At 42.8% G+C, this 19,308-nt stretch overlaps 1 protein-coding gene across 3 annotated transcripts in view; it reads left to right on the top strand.

Moving 5' to 3' along the window:
* fam193a (family with sequence similarity 193 member A) overlaps nt 1-19,308 on the top strand; it is a 220,711-nt gene that overhangs the window by 131,879 nt on the left and 69,524 nt on the right. For all 3 annotated transcript variants that reach the window (XM_067982416.1, XM_067982417.1, XM_067982418.1), the window contains exons 4-6: nt 1,513-1,676; nt 7,119-7,286; nt 15,226-15,454. In XM_067982416.1, the coding sequence (XP_067838517.1) occupies nt 1,513-1,676; nt 7,119-7,286; nt 15,226-15,454 (561 nt within the window). The remainder of the gene's footprint in view (nt 1-1,512; nt 1,677-7,118; nt 7,287-15,225; nt 15,455-19,308) is intronic.

Raw genomic sequence — 19,308 nt, forward strand, 5'->3', positions numbered from 1 at the left:
AGATGTAAGCTGATCTGTTAGCTGAAGAAATTAGTTTTTAAATTTGGTATCTGTGCAGAAATCTAGTGCATCATTTATGGGCTGATTTGTAATCTTCTATAATGACACATGTACTGTGTTGCTTGTGTAGTTCTGCTATCACAGATGAGGGGAAGATGCTCCGTCGAGACGCACTCCCATCTGTTTGCCTGTGGTACGCTTTGTTATTAGTGAAAGCAGGCTGTGAACAACTGTCTGTTCAGGTTTGGCTTCTTGTCTGACCTAGTAATTGTATAATAGCAAAGGGATTTATTCAAACAGTGCAACCCTGACAAAATGATGCTCAGGATTCCCACACGAGTAACATCAGTCCCAGTCCTGTCCCCAGCTGCGCCCATTAGTACGCTCTTGTGTTCCTTGCAGTGTGCCTCTTTTCCCCCCCAACTCCCCCCCCCCACCTTTCCCCTTTTAATAGTCAGTGAAGCTGTAAGGCACATAAAATGGTTAGTTACACAGCATTCTCTCTCAATGTATCAATGCCACATTGTGGAACATTTTCCAACGTCCCATGTGAGTATTTTGCTGGGATTTGGCTTTGAAGTGGCAATACCTGCACCACTGGTGAATGTCCGCCTTTATTTCAAGAAGTTAACTGCATGAACTCTGTTACATACAGGGTCTGTGTGTTGCTTATGTGCTGTTGTCTGAGATTTGACTGATAGTGGCTGAAACCAATGCTGATGTTTCATTTTTCTGAGATTTGATTTGATCCTAGTTACCATGTGACTGGATCTCATGGTGTCTTTCAAATTAGTGTGGTCACCACCTAAATATCTACCCCAACCTGTAACACACTCTGACTCTCTTTTCTACCCCCTCGCCCCCTCCTCCCAAACCAAGCCTTGGTTTGCTTCCTGGCCTCATAATTGGGCTGCTTCTCGACCCCGCTGTCAGGTTACTCCAGGCTGGGATGATCCTTGGCCCAATTTGTATTTAAAACGCACACATTCCACTTTTGTACTAAGGCACTCTTGATTTATATTTTACCTTGCCAAAAGCTTTTGAGGTTGTTTGAAACTAAGCACGTAGCATACCAGAATGTTGCTCTGGGACACTGCTTAATTGCTAAGTAAGGTTGCATTGTTTGCAGTAAGTCACAGCTGGCAATCCAGTTCATCTGTTTTTTGGTGGTGGTTAAAGGAGGAATGTTGACCAGGAGAACGCTGCTCTTCAAATTGTGCCACGTGGCTTTAATGTCCACCAGAACTAGCAGACAGTATTGATTTAATATCTCATCCTAAGGATAGAGCCTCCCAACAATGCAGCACTCGCTCAGTATGGAAACTGGAGTGTTGGCCTAGATTTAAGCTTAAACCCACAACTTTCTGACTCCATATTGAGACTGAGCCAGTTGGATACCCTTGATTTTATATATTTTTTTCTGTGTGTATAGCTATATTTTGTCATGTTTTTCAATTGTTGAAAGTCTCTGATTCCCTTTTATTTCTGTTTCTCTCTGCCATGTGACTAAAGAACCAAGACTTCTTATTGCATATGCCAATGGGTAACAATGGAGCGCCCCAGGACTCGATAGGTGGAAGACTGTCTGTCGGAGCACAGTCTGTACCCGGTACAGATGTCAATGCTCCCACACCTTCAGAAATCGCTTGCAACTGTGAGGCATGCAATGAGCGCAGGTCAGTGATTTTTTTTTTGTTATTTATCGAGAGAAGATATGTACTTTTCTCACCCTTACAGTCAAATAATCTGCCAACTCTCTGTCATGGCTCATACATGAAAGAAATGACCACTTGAGCAAGGCACCAAAAGGCAGCTGTGGAATTGTATCCTTGCAAGCAGTTAATGACTTCAGAACAGGAGTAAAGGAGAAAATTGGTGGGAAAAAATAAGGAGCAAGACACTGATACGTTCAGATAGGTCTTTTGATGCGATAAAACGTTTCTAAATAAAGGTAGTGTATGTCACCGTACTTGTAGAAACCACGGAGCTGTTTTCTGAGTTCTGTTAATAACAGTTTTCTTTGACCTGGAATATTGAAACAAATCAGATTTCTTTTCCAGTCTATTGTTGTAACGGGCCTATTGTTGCCTGGGTCAAATCTTAGCTTTCACCCCTTTTAATTTTTAAGCTCTAGATTTTCCTCCAATCCCGTGGAGCCTGAGCAGCACCCAATTAATGTTTCGTGACTATAGTCAGATATGCACAAATTTCCTCCATGCTCTACATCAGTGCCCTAAAGTATCTGCTGTGTCTCCAGAGAATTTGTTAGTCTTCAGTCCATTTATTGAGTACCTTCTCCAGACTGAGTTCAAAACCCTGTAGGATATTCAGTGCACGACAGTAAGGGATAATAAATCAGTATTTTTCAGCCCATTGAACATGTTCTACAAAATAATCATTAATTTAATGTTTTCCCTTTATTTTCAGTTTCTCTGCTACTTTTATCCTTTAGAGATCTAACTTCCCCATAACCATTTCTTTATAATTATATTCAAAAAAAATGTTTTATTATGCTCAACGTCCTTTTCTGTGTTCTTCCCCAGTGCCTTGTTTGTATCTTGGTTACAGTTTTTTAGCCTGTTATATTTTCTATAATTTTTCCCTGTCAACTTTACACAGAATATTTTTATTTCCATTTTGATTTTCTCCATTTTAGATACTACTTGTTTAGCTAGCTTATTTTTCTTGTCTTACATAATTAATAGTTGTAGTTTTGAAGGTTTCCAATTTTTCCTGAACCGGCCTATCTTTCAGCATTGAATATCATTCAGTTTGGTCCTCATTCTGTTTGAAGTTTGCTTGAAGGGAATAATATATTTCTGCCATGGCCATCACTAGTGTTGATTGCCATATCATCTATGATGTGATCATATTGGTAACTTGTCTCCAGATTTCCAGTACCTTTTATCTATGATGGAGGCATGCTGATTACTTGTCAGAACCACATCTGGATGCAAGTTCCTCCATTGGGACATAGCACATTTCAAGAAGCAGTCTTGTACCACACTTCAGTTCTGATTTATTGCCCCCTCCCTAGATGCCCTGAGATGGTGGCGGTAGGCCTTATGGTGATCCCATGATAGTATTAGGTAGGGAATTCCAGGATATTAACCCAGCGACAATGAAGGAACAGAAATATGTTGGGATAGTGTATTGTTTGAAGGGCAACTCGGAAGCGATGGATTTCCCACACCATTGCTACTCTTGTCCTCCTTGGCAGTGGAGGTCATTGAAGGATGTGCTGTCAACGTAACCTTGATGAAGTGCTGCAGTGCATCTTGTAGATAATACAAACTGCAATCACTGCACTGGTGATGGAGGGGATGCATATTGTATTCAGTGGCAAGGATGCCAAACAAACAAACTGCTTTGTCCTGGATGGTTTACTTTGAAGTCTTCTGTTAGATCTCTTAAGCTGCATTAAACAAACAATTTGTATCTGTCGTCACAGTAGAAGACACATAAAGTATACCAAAAATAGTGGGGAACCAAGTGGTAAATGAGAGTGAGGAACTTAGAACAATTAATATTACTGGAGAAAAAGTATTGGACGAACTAATGGGACTAAAAGCCGACAAATCCCATGGACCTGATGGCCTACATCCTAGGATTCTAAATGAGGTGGCTGCAGAGATAGTGGATGCACTGGTTATGATCTTCTAAAATTCTCTAGATTCTAGAATGGTCCCAGTGGACTGGAAGGTAGCAAATATTACACCGCTATTCAAAAAGGGAGGGAGAGAGAAAATAGGGAATTACGAACCAGTTAGCCTGGTACCGATCATTGGGAAAATGCTGGAATCCATTATAAAGGAAGTGGTAATAGGGCACTTAGAAAATCATAATATGATTAGGCAGAGTCAACATGGTTTTATAAAAGGGAAATAGTGTTTGACAAATTTATTCGATTCCTTTGAGGATGTAAATAGCAGGGTTAGATAAAGGAGAACCAGTGGACGTAGTATATTTGGATTTTCAAAAGGCATTTGAAAACGTGCCACATTTGTTACACAAGGTAAGGGCTCATGGGGTTGGGGGTAATATATTAGCTTGGACAGAGGATTGGTTAAAGGACAGAAAACTGAGTAGGGATAAAGAGGTCATTCTCAGGTTCGCAGGCTGTAACTGGTGGGGTGCCGCAAGGATTGGAGCTTGGGCCTCAGCTATTTACAATCTAAATTAATGACTTAGATGAAGGGACAGAGTGTAATGTATCCAAGTTTGCTGACGATACAAAGCTAGGTGGGAAAGTAAGCTGTGAGGAGGACACAGAGACTGCAAAGGGATATAGACAGATTAAGTGAGTGGGCAAGAAGGTGGCAGTTGGGGTATAATGTGGGGAGATGTGAAGTTATTCACTTTGGTGGGAAGAATAGAAAAACAGAATATTGTTTAATTGATGCAAAACTATTAAATGTTGGTGTTCAGAGAGACTTGGGTGTCCTCGTACAAGAAGCACAAAAAGTTAGTATGCAGGTACAGCAGGCAGTTAGGAAGGCAAATGGCATGTTGGCCTTTATTGCAAGGAGGTTGGAGTACAAGAGTAAGGAAGTCTTACTACAGTTGCACAGGGCTCTGGTGAGACCTCACCTGGAGTACTGCGTACAGTTTTGGTCTATTTATCCAAGTAAGGATATACTTGCCGAGGAGGCAGTGCAACAAAGGTTCACTACATTAATTCCTGGGATGAGAGGGTTGTCCTTTGAGGCGAGGTTGAGTAGAATGGGCCAACACTCTCTGGAGTTTAGAAGAATGAGAGGTGATCTCATTGAAACATAAGATTCTAAGGGGGCTCGACAGGGTAGACGCTGGTAGGCTGTTCCCCTGGCCGGAGAGTCTGGAACTAGAGGGCATAGTCGGAGTATAAGAGGTCGGCCATTCAAGACTGAGATGAGGAATTTCTTCACTGAGGGTTGTGAATCTTTGGAATTCTCTACCCCAGAAGGCTGTGGATGTTGAGTCATTAAATATATTCAAGGCTGAGATGAATAGATTTTTTTAATTCTAGGGGAATCTAGGGATATGAGGATCGGACGGGAAAGTGGAGTTGAGGTTGAAGATCAGCCATGATCTGATTGAATGTCGGAGCAGGCTCAAGGGGTCTTATGGCCTACTCCTGTTCCTATTTCTTATGCTCTTCGTTCCAAAGAGCCCCAGTTTCTCTAGTCTCTCCTCATAACTAAAGCCTCTCATCCCATTTATGGTTTTAGTGAATCTCTTCTGCATCCACTCCATGGCCTTGACATCTTTCCAAAAGGCGCCCAAACCAGAACCTGATATTCCAACTGGGCCCTATGTAGCAGAACTGAAGTATATAACTGTCGACTGTTCCTACCAGAAACAGACTTATTGACCCTGCTCCTGAACAGTGAAATCTGACTCTGATCCTTCCCGCTCACAGCTTGCATAATCAAGGCCTGGGAACCTTCCCTCAAATTTGCAAGTTGAAACCCCATCCAACTCTTGTCATCGAGGCTGCAATATTTGGCCATTTGCCTATTTGTAATGAGAAGGTGAATAACTGATCCATTTATGTAACAAAAGAAGAGAAGGTAGACATTGTTGGCAGTTTTTTAAATTAGTATATGTCAGGTAGAGGCAGTTGATGAGAAGTTTTCTGTTTTGTATAGTACTTTGCATAGTGTGGTTATGCGTTGAGTTGCATCATTAATGCAGTTGTGCATATTTAGATGTTTTAAACAATTGTGCATTGGGAAGAGGGGTTCCCAGACCATCCAAAGAAGGGGGCCGAGGTTATGAAGAAAGATGTGGGGTTGACCCGGGTTAATGGAAGAGGTGGTGGAGGACCGGTTTTCTGGGCTTGGACACTTCATCCTGTCCAGTGCCACATTTAACCATATTTTATTCTGCACAGAAATATGATTGCTCCCCTTCCCCTCGTTCTCAGAAACTTCTCCACTCCATCTAAATGCTGGAAATGTGTGTGTGGGGATGTCAGTTGAGGACAGGGTGGGCTCTGCTATGAAGTCTTCTGTGGTAGAAGAGCCTGCTGACACTCCCTGATCAGGTTTACATGTGAAGCACGTCCATTTGGGTGAGGTACTGGAGAGTACCCATTGCTCTGGCAACTCCACTGAGATATGCAAACTCCACTGCAGGAGGGGAGAAAATGAAGGGAGAAAAAATACACGCACTGTGCATTTTTCCAAGCAACAAACGGTAGGTACCAAAACTTAAATTAGCTTTCAAGTTACAGTACTTGATTCAGTGACTACACTTCACCCCCAGCGTGCTGTAATGTCAATGGGAACACAGGAACAGGTCATTCAGCCCTCGAGCCTGCCCCACCATTCAATTAGGTCATGGATGATCTATACCTGACCCCCATTTACCCGCCTTGGTTCCATAACCCTTAATATCCTTTGCCGAACAACAATCTGTCGATCTCAATTTTGAAGTTTCCAATTGACCTTCAGCCTCAACAGCATTTTTGGGGGGGTAGGGAGGGGGTGGAAAGAGTTCCAGATTTCCACTACCCTTTGTATGAAGAAGTGCATCCTGACAACACCCCTGAACAGCCTAGCTCTAATTTTTATGTTATGCTCCTTGTTCTGGGCTCCCCCCACCAGAGGAAATAGTTTCTGCCTCTCCACCCCATCAAATCCTTTAATCATAAACACCTCAATTAGATCTTTCTTTAATCTTCTATATTCAAGGTAATACAAGTCTAGTCTGTGCAACCTGTCCTTGTAATTTAACCCTTTTAGCCCTGGTATCATTCTGGTGAATATGCACTGCACCCCCTCCAAGGCCAATGAGCCGAAGTCCACACCTTCAGCAGCACCTGAGAAGAGGTCAGAGGAGCTCAGAACGAGTGCCCTTTAACGGGAACTGACGGCACGCTGGTTCAGTAAAAAGTGGAGCATGATGCTCAGAGGTCACCGGTCTGTACTAGAGTACTGCTCTCCTGGAGCTGGAGCAGCTGTATAACAGGGCCTTAAAGAGACATCGCACATGAATAGTTTAATCCACGTGCAGGTCCTGTTCAGCAAACAGAAACCAGTGGGTTTATTTAAAGGAATGGCTTCTTGAAATTGAGCCTCTTTCCTCCTCCAGGATGGAAGTGATTAGTTATTGAATGAACTCATTATTTGCAGAGAAATATCGGCAGAGAACGAACGAGAATCTCAGCAGCTTCAGCATTATTGGTCAGAGGTACGTTACATGGTTCGATGTATTTATCGTCAAGCTGGGACACCGTTGGCTGATGATCAGGACCAATCGCTGGTGCCAGATAAGGAGGGAATGAAAGAACTGGTTGATAGGTAAGTGGTTTTGAATTTAATTAATCAAATACTTATTACGGAAAAATTTGCTTGGAGGTAGTTGGAGTTAATCTGCTAATGCTTTTTAATATTTTGATAAATGCAACTTACGGTTTTTATTGTAGTTATAATGGAATAGTTTGTTCAGATGGCAATCAGGTAAAAACCATCACCCCAAACCTAATGCATTGACGGTAATGGATGTTTGGTGCGTTATAGTGGGCAAGAATATTTGTCTTTCCAGAAATTTCTGTGCTTAAACTGACTGTAGTTGCAGGGAAAGTAGGCAAAGTACCACAATCTGACTACCTGGAATCATTTGTGCCCTGTGAAGTGATGCACGGTACATCTCCCAGAATTCGAGCACTTAATGAGTCAGCAGCCTTTAATGTGCGGTTCACCTGCCGAGTTTGTGACGAGATATTCTGTCAGAAGTTACTCCGCTAACTGATTTAAACACTAACAATATCACGGAATCATACAGCACAGAAGGAGTCCATTCGACCCATTCAGCCTGTGTGGGCTCTTTGAAAGAGCTATCCAATTAGTCCCACTTCCCCACTCTTTCCCCATAGCCCTGCAAATTTCTCCCTTTCGAGGACATATCCAATTCCCTTTTGAAAGTTACTATTGAATCTGCTTCCACCGCCCTTCACAAGCAGTGTATTCCGGATCATAACTCGCTGCGTTAAAAAAAAATTCTGCTTCTTTGCCCCGCCGCCCCCCCCTGTGGATTTTTTGCCTGGATCTATATAGGGGCTTTTAAAAGCATTGTCAAGATTCAGAATAACTGTCATTGATCATCTCTTCGCCTGTTGGAAAGGCAAAGGGTGAACCAGACAAGCCAGGTCAGCGTGAATCTTGGATCATTATAAAAACCGTGCAATATACCGTCATTATCTTTGTTGTTAGTCCTACACGGGTCATTTTTAGACAGTAATAGTTCAGCTTTTAAGGTTCTCATAACGACTGGAATACCCTGTGGATGTTTGATTAATTTTTTTGTGTGTTGGAGTGAGTGATGTGATAGAAGAAATAGTGCAGCTCATTCTAAATCATGCATCACTATAAACAATAGAAATTTGCTCTATTATGAGAACCATGTCTATAAGTTAAAGGGTGGTGGAGGGGGGGTTTGTTTAAAGTACTCTTGCATGTTATAGAAATAAAGAATTGGGTTAGTGCAATTTTATTGCAAAGACATCAGTTTCCTCACCTCTTGACTTTTTTTCCACTCTAAGTTGAGAGCGAATGGATTGAAATTGGAAACAGAGAGACTGCAGTGCATGCCTGCAGGAAGGTGCATAGAGTATTGGGTTAGGGTTCGGGTAACCAGACATAGTGCATAAAATCATCAAACAGGATTGGAGAATCAGTGGCAGAGTGAGAAAATGAATTGGAGACAAGTGCCAGACAGAGACTGGCTTGCTGATGTATTTTGCTGCAGAACTATGCCATTGGCTAGCAATTTATATAATTTGCAGTGGTCTTGCACTGAAGCTATGAAATATTGGTGCATTAAACAATATTTTTTGCATTTTTAAAAAAAAAATCTTTGTGAAGAACTAACATCTTGGTTTTTAATTATTATTGTGCACTTGGACTTCAGTAAAGTGCAGTGGTGAGCACGTGAAATATTCATAGTGTTCACTTAGGTATTGAAAATACCCAGCCATAACTATGCCATTTATGGACTTTGTCCTTCCAACCTTCAGTTGTGTCTAGAGAGAGGATGAAGTAGTGGTTACCCTTGTGGTGGGAGCAGTGGGAACAGTTTGAATTGATGAATTTAGAGCATCACGCGTCAATCACGTATCAAACCAGATTAATGGCTGTGATATTTTTCCTGTAATGCATTGGTATCAATACACTATATAAGCATGACAACAAGACTGCTGATCTATACTCAGCAAAATTAGACTCTAGTCTATTGTCTAGGATTCTTAATCTGTTGACAGTCTGTTATGGAGCAGTTTTATTTCTGGTGAGGTATTTGTGTACAAGTCCAAATGACTCTTGGTAGTCTGTACCAAATATAATGGTACAATAGAATGCCCACCATTTGGAGGTTTATACTGCTCACTGCTTGGTATAAATAAAACTACTGTGCAGTAATGATTGCACTCTACGCATAGGAATTGGCTGGCCTAAATTTACACAAGTTTGGACTGGGTTGTATTGGTGTGTAAAGTTTGTACGATTTGCATGAAAAAATTTTTTGTAGTTATATTAGGAAGAAGAGGGTGGTCAGGAGCAGTGTTGGCCCCTTAAAAACTGAAAGTGGGGATATTGTCATTGACAATGGGGAAATGGCAGACATGTTGAACAATTACTTTGCGTCAGTATTTACAGTAGAAAAAAGGGATAGCATGCCGGAAATCCCAAGAAAACTAATATTGAATCGGGGACAGGGACTCGATAAAATTAACATAAGTAAAGCAACAGTAATGAAGAAAATAATAGCACAAAAGAGTGACAAATCCCCAGGACCAGATGGTTTCCATCCCAGGGTTTTAAAGGAAGTAGGTGAGCACATTGCAGATGCCCTAACTATAATCTTTCAAAGTTCTCTAGATTCAGAAACTGTCCCTCTAGATTGGAAAATTGCACATGTCATTCTGCTTTTTAAGAAAGGAGAGAGAGAGAGGGAAACTGGGGAATTATAGACCAGTTAGCCTAACATCTGTTGTGGGGAAAATGCTGGAGTCTATAATTAAGGATAGGGTGACTGAAAATTCTCGAGGTGTTCAGTTAATCAGAGAGAGCCAGCATGGATTTGTGAAAGGTAGGTTGTGCCTGACAAACCTGATTGAATTTTTTGAAGAGGTGACTAAAGTAGTGGACAGGGGAATGTCAGTGGATGTTATTTATATGGACTTCCAGAAGGCATTTGATAAGGTCCCACATAAGAGACTGTTAGCTAAGATAGAAGCCCATGGAATCGAGGGTAAAGTACGGACTTGGTTAGGAAATTGGCTGAGCGAAAAGCGACAGAGAGTAGGGATAATGGGAAGGTACTCACATTGGCAGGATGTGACTAGTGGAGTCCCACAGGGATCTGTCTTGGGGCCTCAACTATTCACAATATTTATTAACGACTTAGATGAAGGCATAGAAAGTCTCATATCTAAGTTTGCCGATGACACAAAGATTGGTGGCATTGTAAGCAGTGTAGATGAAAACATAAAATTACAAAGGGATATTGATAGATTAGGTGAATGGGCAAAACTGTGGCAAATGGAATTCAATGTAGACAAATGTGAGGTCATCCACTTTGGATCAAAAAAGGATAGAACAGGGTACTTTCTAAATGGTAAAAAGTTAAAAACAGTGGATGTCCAAAGGGACTTAGGGGTTCAGGTACATAGATCATTGAAGTGTCATGAACAGGTGCAGAAAATAATCAAGAAGGCAAATGGAATGTTGGCCTTTATATCTAGAGGACTAGAGTACAAGGGGGCAGAAGTTATGCTGCAGCTATACAAAACCCTGGTTAGACCGCACCTGGAGTACTGTGCGCAGTTCTGGGCACCGCACCTTCGGAAGGATATATTGGCCTTGGAGGGAGTGCAGCATCGGTTTACTAGAATGATACCCGGACTTCAAGGGTTAAGTTACGAGGAGAGATTACACAAATTGGGGTTGTATTCTCTAGAGTTTCGAAGGTTAAGGGGTGATCTGATCGAAGTTTATAAGATATTAAGGGGAACAGATAGGGTGGATCGAGAGAAACTATTTCCGCTGGTTGGGGATTCTAGGAGTAGGGGGCACAGTCTAAAAATTAGAGACGGACCTTTCAGGAGCGAGATTAGAAAACATTTCTACACACAATGGGTGGTAGAAGTTTGGAACTCCCTTCCGCAAACGGCAATTGATACTAGCTCAATTGCTAAATTTAAATGTGAGATAGATAGCTTTTTGGCAACCAAAGGTATATGGAGTTAGATCACAGATCATCCATGATCTTATCAAATGGCGGAGCAGGCACGAGGGGCTGAATGGCCTACTCCTTTTCCCATGTTCCCATGTTTATGAAGCGTCACAGGCTAGAGTGTCCTGACCACCTTCCACACGTTTTTATATAGACTGAGTAGAGCCCCAGGGACTGCAAATAATATGAAATCTGTGCAAAACATGGAGTCCTGGAATGGAGGAGACCTGAGTGCCGACAGTGCACTCTGCTTCCCCACAAAAATCTGGTTTAGCTGTTTCCCAGTCACAGCAGAACAGGGATTCGTTGTGCTTTTTCCTGTAGTTTTTCCTCCTCTTCTGAAGGCAGCAACCGTTGTCAGCAGCCTTGCAGAATGTCATCAACTGGTCATTGTCATGTGTGAGATTAGACTGTCTATTAGACCGTAGAGGCGTAACTGAGCACAATCCTGGCCTGAATGGGCATACTTCCAACTGCAGGCACTCAGCTACAAGAAACTATCCATTTCTTTCTCTCCCTCCATAAAAGTCAAAGTTGCAAAATGGTAGGCCTGTCTTTAGTGCAGAGCTGCCTTCTTCAGAAACCCTATTGCGTGTAGAACATTGAACGCAAGTTAAAACAAACCAAATGCGTTGTGCCATAGACTCGAGTGATGCCGTGCAGTATCCGCAAGGAACTTCCACTCCTGTAAGGAGAGCAGGATATCAATATTTGTTTCATTTTCTCGCAGATGATTGCTTGATCTAATTCAAAGCTCATGTTTCCCAAATAGTAATTCAATTTTTTAACATATTCTGGTTGATGGTTTTTACCTGAAAATTAAGATGATATCATTGTATAAATATAACTTAAAATTATGTTTTAATTTAGCTAAAAACACATTTTTAAAATATAATTATTTAATACTCCAATTGCAATGAGACTAGTCCCAAGCATAGAGGATGAACATTTACTGTATTTGGAATCATATGCCAGGTAGGATGGTAGAGAGAAAACATTCAGAATGTTCATAATCCTGAGGTGAGATAGTTGAAGCTGCTGGAAGGACGAGCTTCGTTGGTGAAAGACAAATTTAGGATTGGTGTCCAAAAGTTCTTCACACAAAGAGTGATCAGCATGTGGATTGGACTTCCAGGCAGGGTAGTGGAGGTGAAAAAATCTGGAAACATTTAAGAGATGGATGCTGTGATGGAGGAAACTGAAGGGTCTTTCTGGATGGATGAGAGATATTAGTCAAATGGCCTTCCTCATCCATACCCCAAGGCTGCATCATGCACCAAGGTTAAAGAAAGTAAAACTGGAGACTTGATTAATCAGGAAGCAGTTATTAGTCGATGCCTGGCTTGGGTTTTAAAAGCTCAAAGATTGTAGCAGGATGGAGAGACTGGGGGAGGAGGTTAAAGAATTTCAATTTTGAGGTTCTGGGCAAAGAGTGAGTTAGAGTAGGAGATAATATGAGTTTTAATTACAACATAGTGAAGATGCAGAAAGGAGGAGGACAGTGTAGGACATTATATTTGGAACTTAGGAGCAAGAGGGGGAAGTTTAGACGAGCGTGAATATCAAGGCTGCATGTGTGAGAACTAAGCAAGTTCCCTCAACAATGTCCCAGCAAAATGTCTTCATTGCAGTCTTGGCAGAGTGCCCATATTGCATCAGTATGTGATTTCAGTTTCTCACAACAGGCACCTTTTATGTTGAGATTATCACTTCATGAATATGTATAAAGCGGGGGGAGAAAAGCCCCTCATCAGTGCTCGCTCAGTGTAGTGTACTGGCAGTGAGGGAGATGTTTCTTCCTCACTTTTTCCTTCCCATCTCCTCCCCTCCCTTTTTTCATATTTTCACCCCCCCCCCCCTGCCAAAATCCATGGCTGAGGCCAATGATAGCACCCCTTACTACTGCTCCAGTTGAGATTACCTGTCTCAGAACAGATCGAACTTGGGACCTCGCTGGTCTGTACGACTGAGCCGAGCCAACAGTGTAATGAGCAGAGACTTAAATTCCATTAGTATTCTAGATTGGATTTAAACACAAGTGAAAGGACTGCATTCCCTTGCTTCTACTAACAGATGTAGTTTTCCACAGTGAAGAATAGTTCTAAATTGGAATAGCAAAAAGAATTTAATTAACAGTACTTACGCACAAGGGAAAATTACACAGTCTTAATAAATTTACGCACTGCATTCTTGAGAGGCATTTTTAAGATTAAAATGTACTGAACCAACCTTTTGAAACCTGTCAGGAAAGAAAAGGCAAAATACTGTTGATGCTGAAATCTGAAGCAAATGGTAAAATTGCTGGAAAGGCTCTGCAGGTCAGTAAACATCAGTGCGTAGAACAGGTGAATTAACATTTCAGGTGCCGAGCCTTTGATAGAACTAGAAAAAATTACAGATGAACAGTAAAAGGATCAAGCAAAGGGAAGGGAGAGGGAAACATGCACCCGTGCATGCACAAACAGATTTGCCCATAAACAGGAAGTGGTTAAATGGCTGTAATATTAATATGAGGCGATGGGAGACATGATGAAAGAAATTTTAGACATTTACAAGAGGCGGAGGCAGCGAGGGCTGGGATTAGGGCAGGTGAAGATGGAAGCACATAAACGTGGAAAGTTGTCTGTCTTTGAAAAAGCGGGTTATATTTTGTTTTGAACAAAAGGTTCAGTGCTTCATGAAGAATGAGTTTTAGCACAGCACAAGCAACCTTCAGAAAAAGCCTTGCTGTTAATTTAAAGTTTGCAAATAAGACCTCATAACAAGCCATGCAGCTCTGTACAACAACACATCGTACTCCAGGGCAGCAGAAGCATGTTTGCCGTCCCAGTTCTTCATTGGATGGGTTTCCAATCTGAAGAGGAGCTGTGGAATTTAACTCCGTAGACAATTTTCTGTAGGAAGAAAAAATCAGGGGCAGGGTTGGTGCACTTCTTGCAGTTCGAGTGCACTCCCCCAACACTCTCCTCTTGCTCGTTTCAAAAGTGTTGCATAATATCACTAAATCTGTTACAATAGTAGGCTGTTACTTCACGAATATTAACCCAGTGTAGACCAGTTATCCGCCACGGTTTAGGAAAAGAGATCCCAATAACAGGAGTCAGAAATTTAGAGGAATTTTCCTCCCCCCCCACCCCCCCCCCCCCCCCGCCCTTACTTAGGTACACTTGTTGCAGATGTTAATATATGGAGAATCTCACGGTAGTATTGATTTAATCGGACAGAGTGTCTATTGGCACCACTTTGTCAGCCGATAAGTTGGAGCTGGGGTGGGACTTACAGCAGGACTCGCAGCAAACAACCTATTTTACATCAAACAAAGTCTGTTTAAACAGAGCACTGCAGCAAACAGTCTGCAGAGTCTATTTAAAAAGAATCTCTATGAACTGGAGGAAAAGAACCTGTGACCGAAACTACGGCAACTTCTTCTGATAAAAGCGGTGATTTCTCCAGCAAAATGCAGTGAGTGGGGGATAGTTACATACCACAATTTACGTACATGAAATCAATCCCAGTCACTTACAGCAGTACGGTCTCCAGGCATGATTGACTGGGGAATTCCCCAATCATCTCTATTCTGGCCAAGAATAGTGGTGTCACTATATGCAGCTGTCTCTTGCAGGTCTCCAGATCCACGGCTAGCTCCATTTTAGATGGTTAGCTCTATTTGTGTCCTATTTGTTCATCTCAAAGTTCTGCCAATGTGGACAACGACATTAAATATAAAACGCAACAAAAGGCAGCTTCCATTAGCAGCCTCTTGTGAACTAAAATTTAGCCGTATACATGTAGTGCATGGGATGCAGCATATCTTCAGAGGAACCATCTACTCTCTTAACTCTTAATCTGTAACTCCAGTACTTAATTCCCGATTGTCCCTGTGTTTGCTGGAGTAGACTTAATTATTTTTATGCAAAAGGTACAAGTTTATAATGTTTTGAAAAATGTGAGAAACTGAAACTTGTAACAGATCATTAATGTGCTTTACTTTTGTTTGATTGGCCTTAGGCTATGTGAACGGGACCCCTACCAGCTGTACCAACGCTTAGAGCAGCAGGCCAGGGAATATGTTCTGGAAATGAAGGTACGCTTGCTCCGACATCTGTCACTGGGATCCAAAGTCACAAGTGTGGCGCAGGGACCGCCGCAGGCTCATCAGTTCATCTCGCTCCTATTGGAGGAATACAGTGCACTCTGTCAAGCTGCTCGCACAATCAGCACCTTCCTCGTCACGCTGGTAAGTTGTAAAAAGAGCCATTGCCATAACTCTGTGCGCAGGTGTAAAGATATGTATCCCATGTGACATGTACGAACACATAAGAACATAAGAAATAGGAGCAGGAGCAGGCCAATCGGCCCCTCGAGCCTGCTCCGCCATTCAGTAAGATCACGGCTGATCTGATCCTAACCTCAAATCTAAATTCATGTCCAATTTCCTGCCTGCTCCCCGTAACGCCTAATTCCCTTTACCTCTAGGAAACTGTCTATTTCTGTTTTAAATTTATTTAATGATGTAGCTTCCACAGCTTCCTGGGGCAGCAAATTCCACAGACCTACTACCCTCTGAGTGAAGAAGTTTCTCCTCATCTCAGTTTTGAAAGAGCAGCCCCTTATTCTAAGATTATGCCCCCTCGTTCAAGTGCCAGGGATGAGGACTTGAGTTATGTGGAGAGGCTGGGTTTGCTGTCCTTAGAGCAGAGAAGGTTAAGGGGTGATTTGATGGAGGCGTTCAAAATCATGACCAGTTTTGATAGACTAAGTAAGGAGAAACTGTTTTCAGTGGCAGATTTAAGGTGATTGGCAACAGTTCCAGAGGTGACACGAGGAAACATTTTTTTATGTAGTGAACTGTTACGATCTGGAATGCACTGCCTGAAAGGGTGGTGGAAGCAGATTCAATAACAACTTTCAAAAGGGAGTTGGATAAATACTTGAAGGGAAAGAATTTACAGGGCAATGGGGAGAGAGCAGAGGTGTGTGGCTAATTGGATAGCTCTTTCAAACAGCCAGCACAGGCACGATGAATTGCTTCTCCTGTGCTACAACTACTATATGATATGAGAACAAAGTATTACTTTATCATGTCCTAGTAGCTCCCCAGTGGGGAAACTATTTCTACTGAAGGGATTCATAATATCATAGTATGTTCAGCCAGAAGTGCCGAGTGGATGATCCATCTTGGCCTCCTCCCGATATCCCCACCATCACAGAAGCCAGTCTTCAGCCAATTCGATTCACTCCACGTGATATCAAGAAATGGCTGAGTGCACTGGATACAGCAAAGGCTAGGGGCCCCAACAACATCCCAGTTGTAGAGCTGAAGACTTGTGCTCCAGAACTAGCTGCGCCTCTAGCCAAGCTGTTCCAGAACAGCTACAACACTGGCATCTACCCGACAATGTGGAAAATTGCCCTGGTATGTCCTGTCCACAAAAAGCAGGACAAATCCAATCCGGCCAATTACTGCCCCATCAGTCTACTCTCAGTCATCAGCAAAGTGATGGAAGGTGTCGTCGACAGTGCTATCAAGCGGCACTTACTCACCAATAACCTGCTCACCGATGCTCAGTTTGGGTTCCGCCAGCACCACTCGGCTCCGGACCTCATTACAGCCTTGGTCCAAACATGGACAAAAGAGCTGAATTCCAGAGGTGAGGTGAGAGTGACTGCCCTTGACATCAAGGCAGCATTTGATCGAGTGTGGCACCAAGGCGTCCTAGTAAAATTGAAGTCAATGGGAATCAGGGGGAAAACTCTCCAGTGGCTGGAGTCATACCTAGCACAAAGGAAGATGGTAGTAGTTGTTGGAGGCCAATCATCTCAGCCCCAGGACATCGCTGCAGGAGTTCCTCAAGGCAGTGTCCTAGGCCCAACCATCTTCAGCTGCTTCATCAATGACCTTCCTTCCATCATAAGGTCAGAAATGGGGATGTTCGCTGATGATTGCACAGTGTTCAGTTCCATTCGCAACCACTCAAATAATGAAGCAGTCCGAGCCCGCGTGCAGCAAGGCCTGGACAACATCCAGGCTTGGGCTCATAAGTGGCAAGTAACATTCGCGCCAGACAAGTGCCAGGCAATGATCATCTCCAACGAGAGGGAGTCTAACCACCTCCCCTTGACATTCAACGGCATTACCATCGCCGAATCCCCCACTATCAACATCCTGGGGGTCACCATTGACCAGAAACTTAACTGGACCAGCCATATAAATACTGTGGCTACAAAAGCAGGTTCAGAGGCTGGGTATTCTGTGGCGAGTGACTCACCACCTGACTCCCCAAAGCCTTTCCACCATCTACAAGGCACAAATCAGGAGTGTGATGGAATACTCTCCATTTGCTTGGATGAGTGCAGCTCCAACAACACTCAAGAAGCTCGACACCATCCAAGATAAAGCAGCCCGCTTGATTGGCACCCCATCCACTACCCTAAACATTCACTCCCTTCACCACCGGCGCACAGTGACTGCAGTGTGTACCATCCACAGGATGCACTGCAGCAACTCGCCAAGGCTTCTTCGACATCACCTCCCAAACCTGCGACCTCTACCACCTAGAAGGACAAGAGCAGCAGGCACATGGGAACAACACCACCTGCACGTTCCCCTCCAAGTCACACACCATCCCGACTTGGAAATATATCGCCGTTCCTTCATCGTTGCTGGGTCAAAATCCTGGAACTCCCTTCTTAACAGCACTGTGGGAGAACAGTCACCACACGGACTGCAGCAATTCAAGAAGGCGGCTCACCACCACCTTCTCGAGGGAAATTAGGGATGGGCAATAAATGCCGGCCTCGCCAGCGACGCCCACATCCCATGAACGAATTTTTAAAAAAATGTTGCAGCACAGAAGGAGGCCATTTGTCCCATCGTGCCTGTGCCGGCTGTTTGAAAGAGCTATCCAATTAGTTCCATTTACCTGCTCTTTCCCCATAGCCTTGTAAACTTTTTCCCTTCAAGTATTTATCCAATTTCCTTTTGAAAGTTACTATTGAATCTGCTTCCACCACCTTTTTCAGGCAGTGCATTCCAGACGATTAGAACTCGCTATTTTTTTTTAAAAAAAGGTTTCCTCATGTCCCCTCTGGCTCATTTTCCAGTCACCGTAAATCTGTGTCCTCTGATTGGCGATCCTTGTGCCACTGGAAACAGTTTCTCTTTATTTACTCTCAGAACCTTTCAGGATTTTGAACACCTCTATCAAATCGCCCCTTAACCTTATCTGCTCTAAGGAGAACAACCCCAGCATCTCCAATCTTTCCACATCCCTGGCACCATTCTAGTAAATCTCTTCTGCACCCTTTCTAAGGCCTTGACATCCTTCCTAAAGTGTGGTGCCAAGAATTGAACACAGTACTCCAGCTGAGGCCTAACCAGTGTTTTATAAAGGTTTAGCATAACTTCCCTGCTTTTGTATTCTATGCCTCTATTAATAAAGACCAGTATCCCATATGCTTTTTTTAACAGCCTTCTCAACCTGTCCTGTCACCTTCAAAGATTTGTGTTTGTGTGCCCCTAGGTGTCTCTGTTCCTGCACCCCCTTGAAAATTGTACCATTTAGTTTATATTGTCTCTCCTCATTCTTCCTATCAAAATCCATCACTTCACACTTCTCTGCATTAAATTTCATGTGCCATGTGTCTGTCCATTTGACCAGTGTGTCTATGTCCTCCTGAAGTCTGTTACTATACTCCACATTTTTTACATTTGAATATTTTGTCATCTGCAAACTTTGAAATTATACCCTTCATACCCTTCATAATTCTGAACAACACTTATTCAGTCTCCTCTTAAACTTCTCCATTCTAGTGAAAAGAGCTGCAGTTTCTCATAATTAAATCTCAACCCTGGTATCATCTCAGTGAATCTCTTCTGCAGCCTCTCCATGGCCGTAACATCCTTCCTAAAGTAGGGCACCAGAAACAGGACACAATATTCTAACTGAAGCCCAACCGATGATTTGTACTGGTGTGGCATTATCTCTCTGCTTTTCTACTCTGTGCCCTGATTTACAAAACCTAGGACCCCATGTTTCTTTTTACAATTTGTCTTTCCAGTTAAACATTTATATATCTGAACCTGAGTCT

Source organism: Heptranchias perlo, chromosome 4 (assembly GCF_035084215.1).
Source record: "Heptranchias perlo isolate sHepPer1 chromosome 4, sHepPer1.hap1, whole genome shotgun sequence".
Classification (NCBI taxonomy): Eukaryota; Metazoa; Chordata; class Chondrichthyes; order Hexanchiformes; family Hexanchidae; genus Heptranchias; species Heptranchias perlo.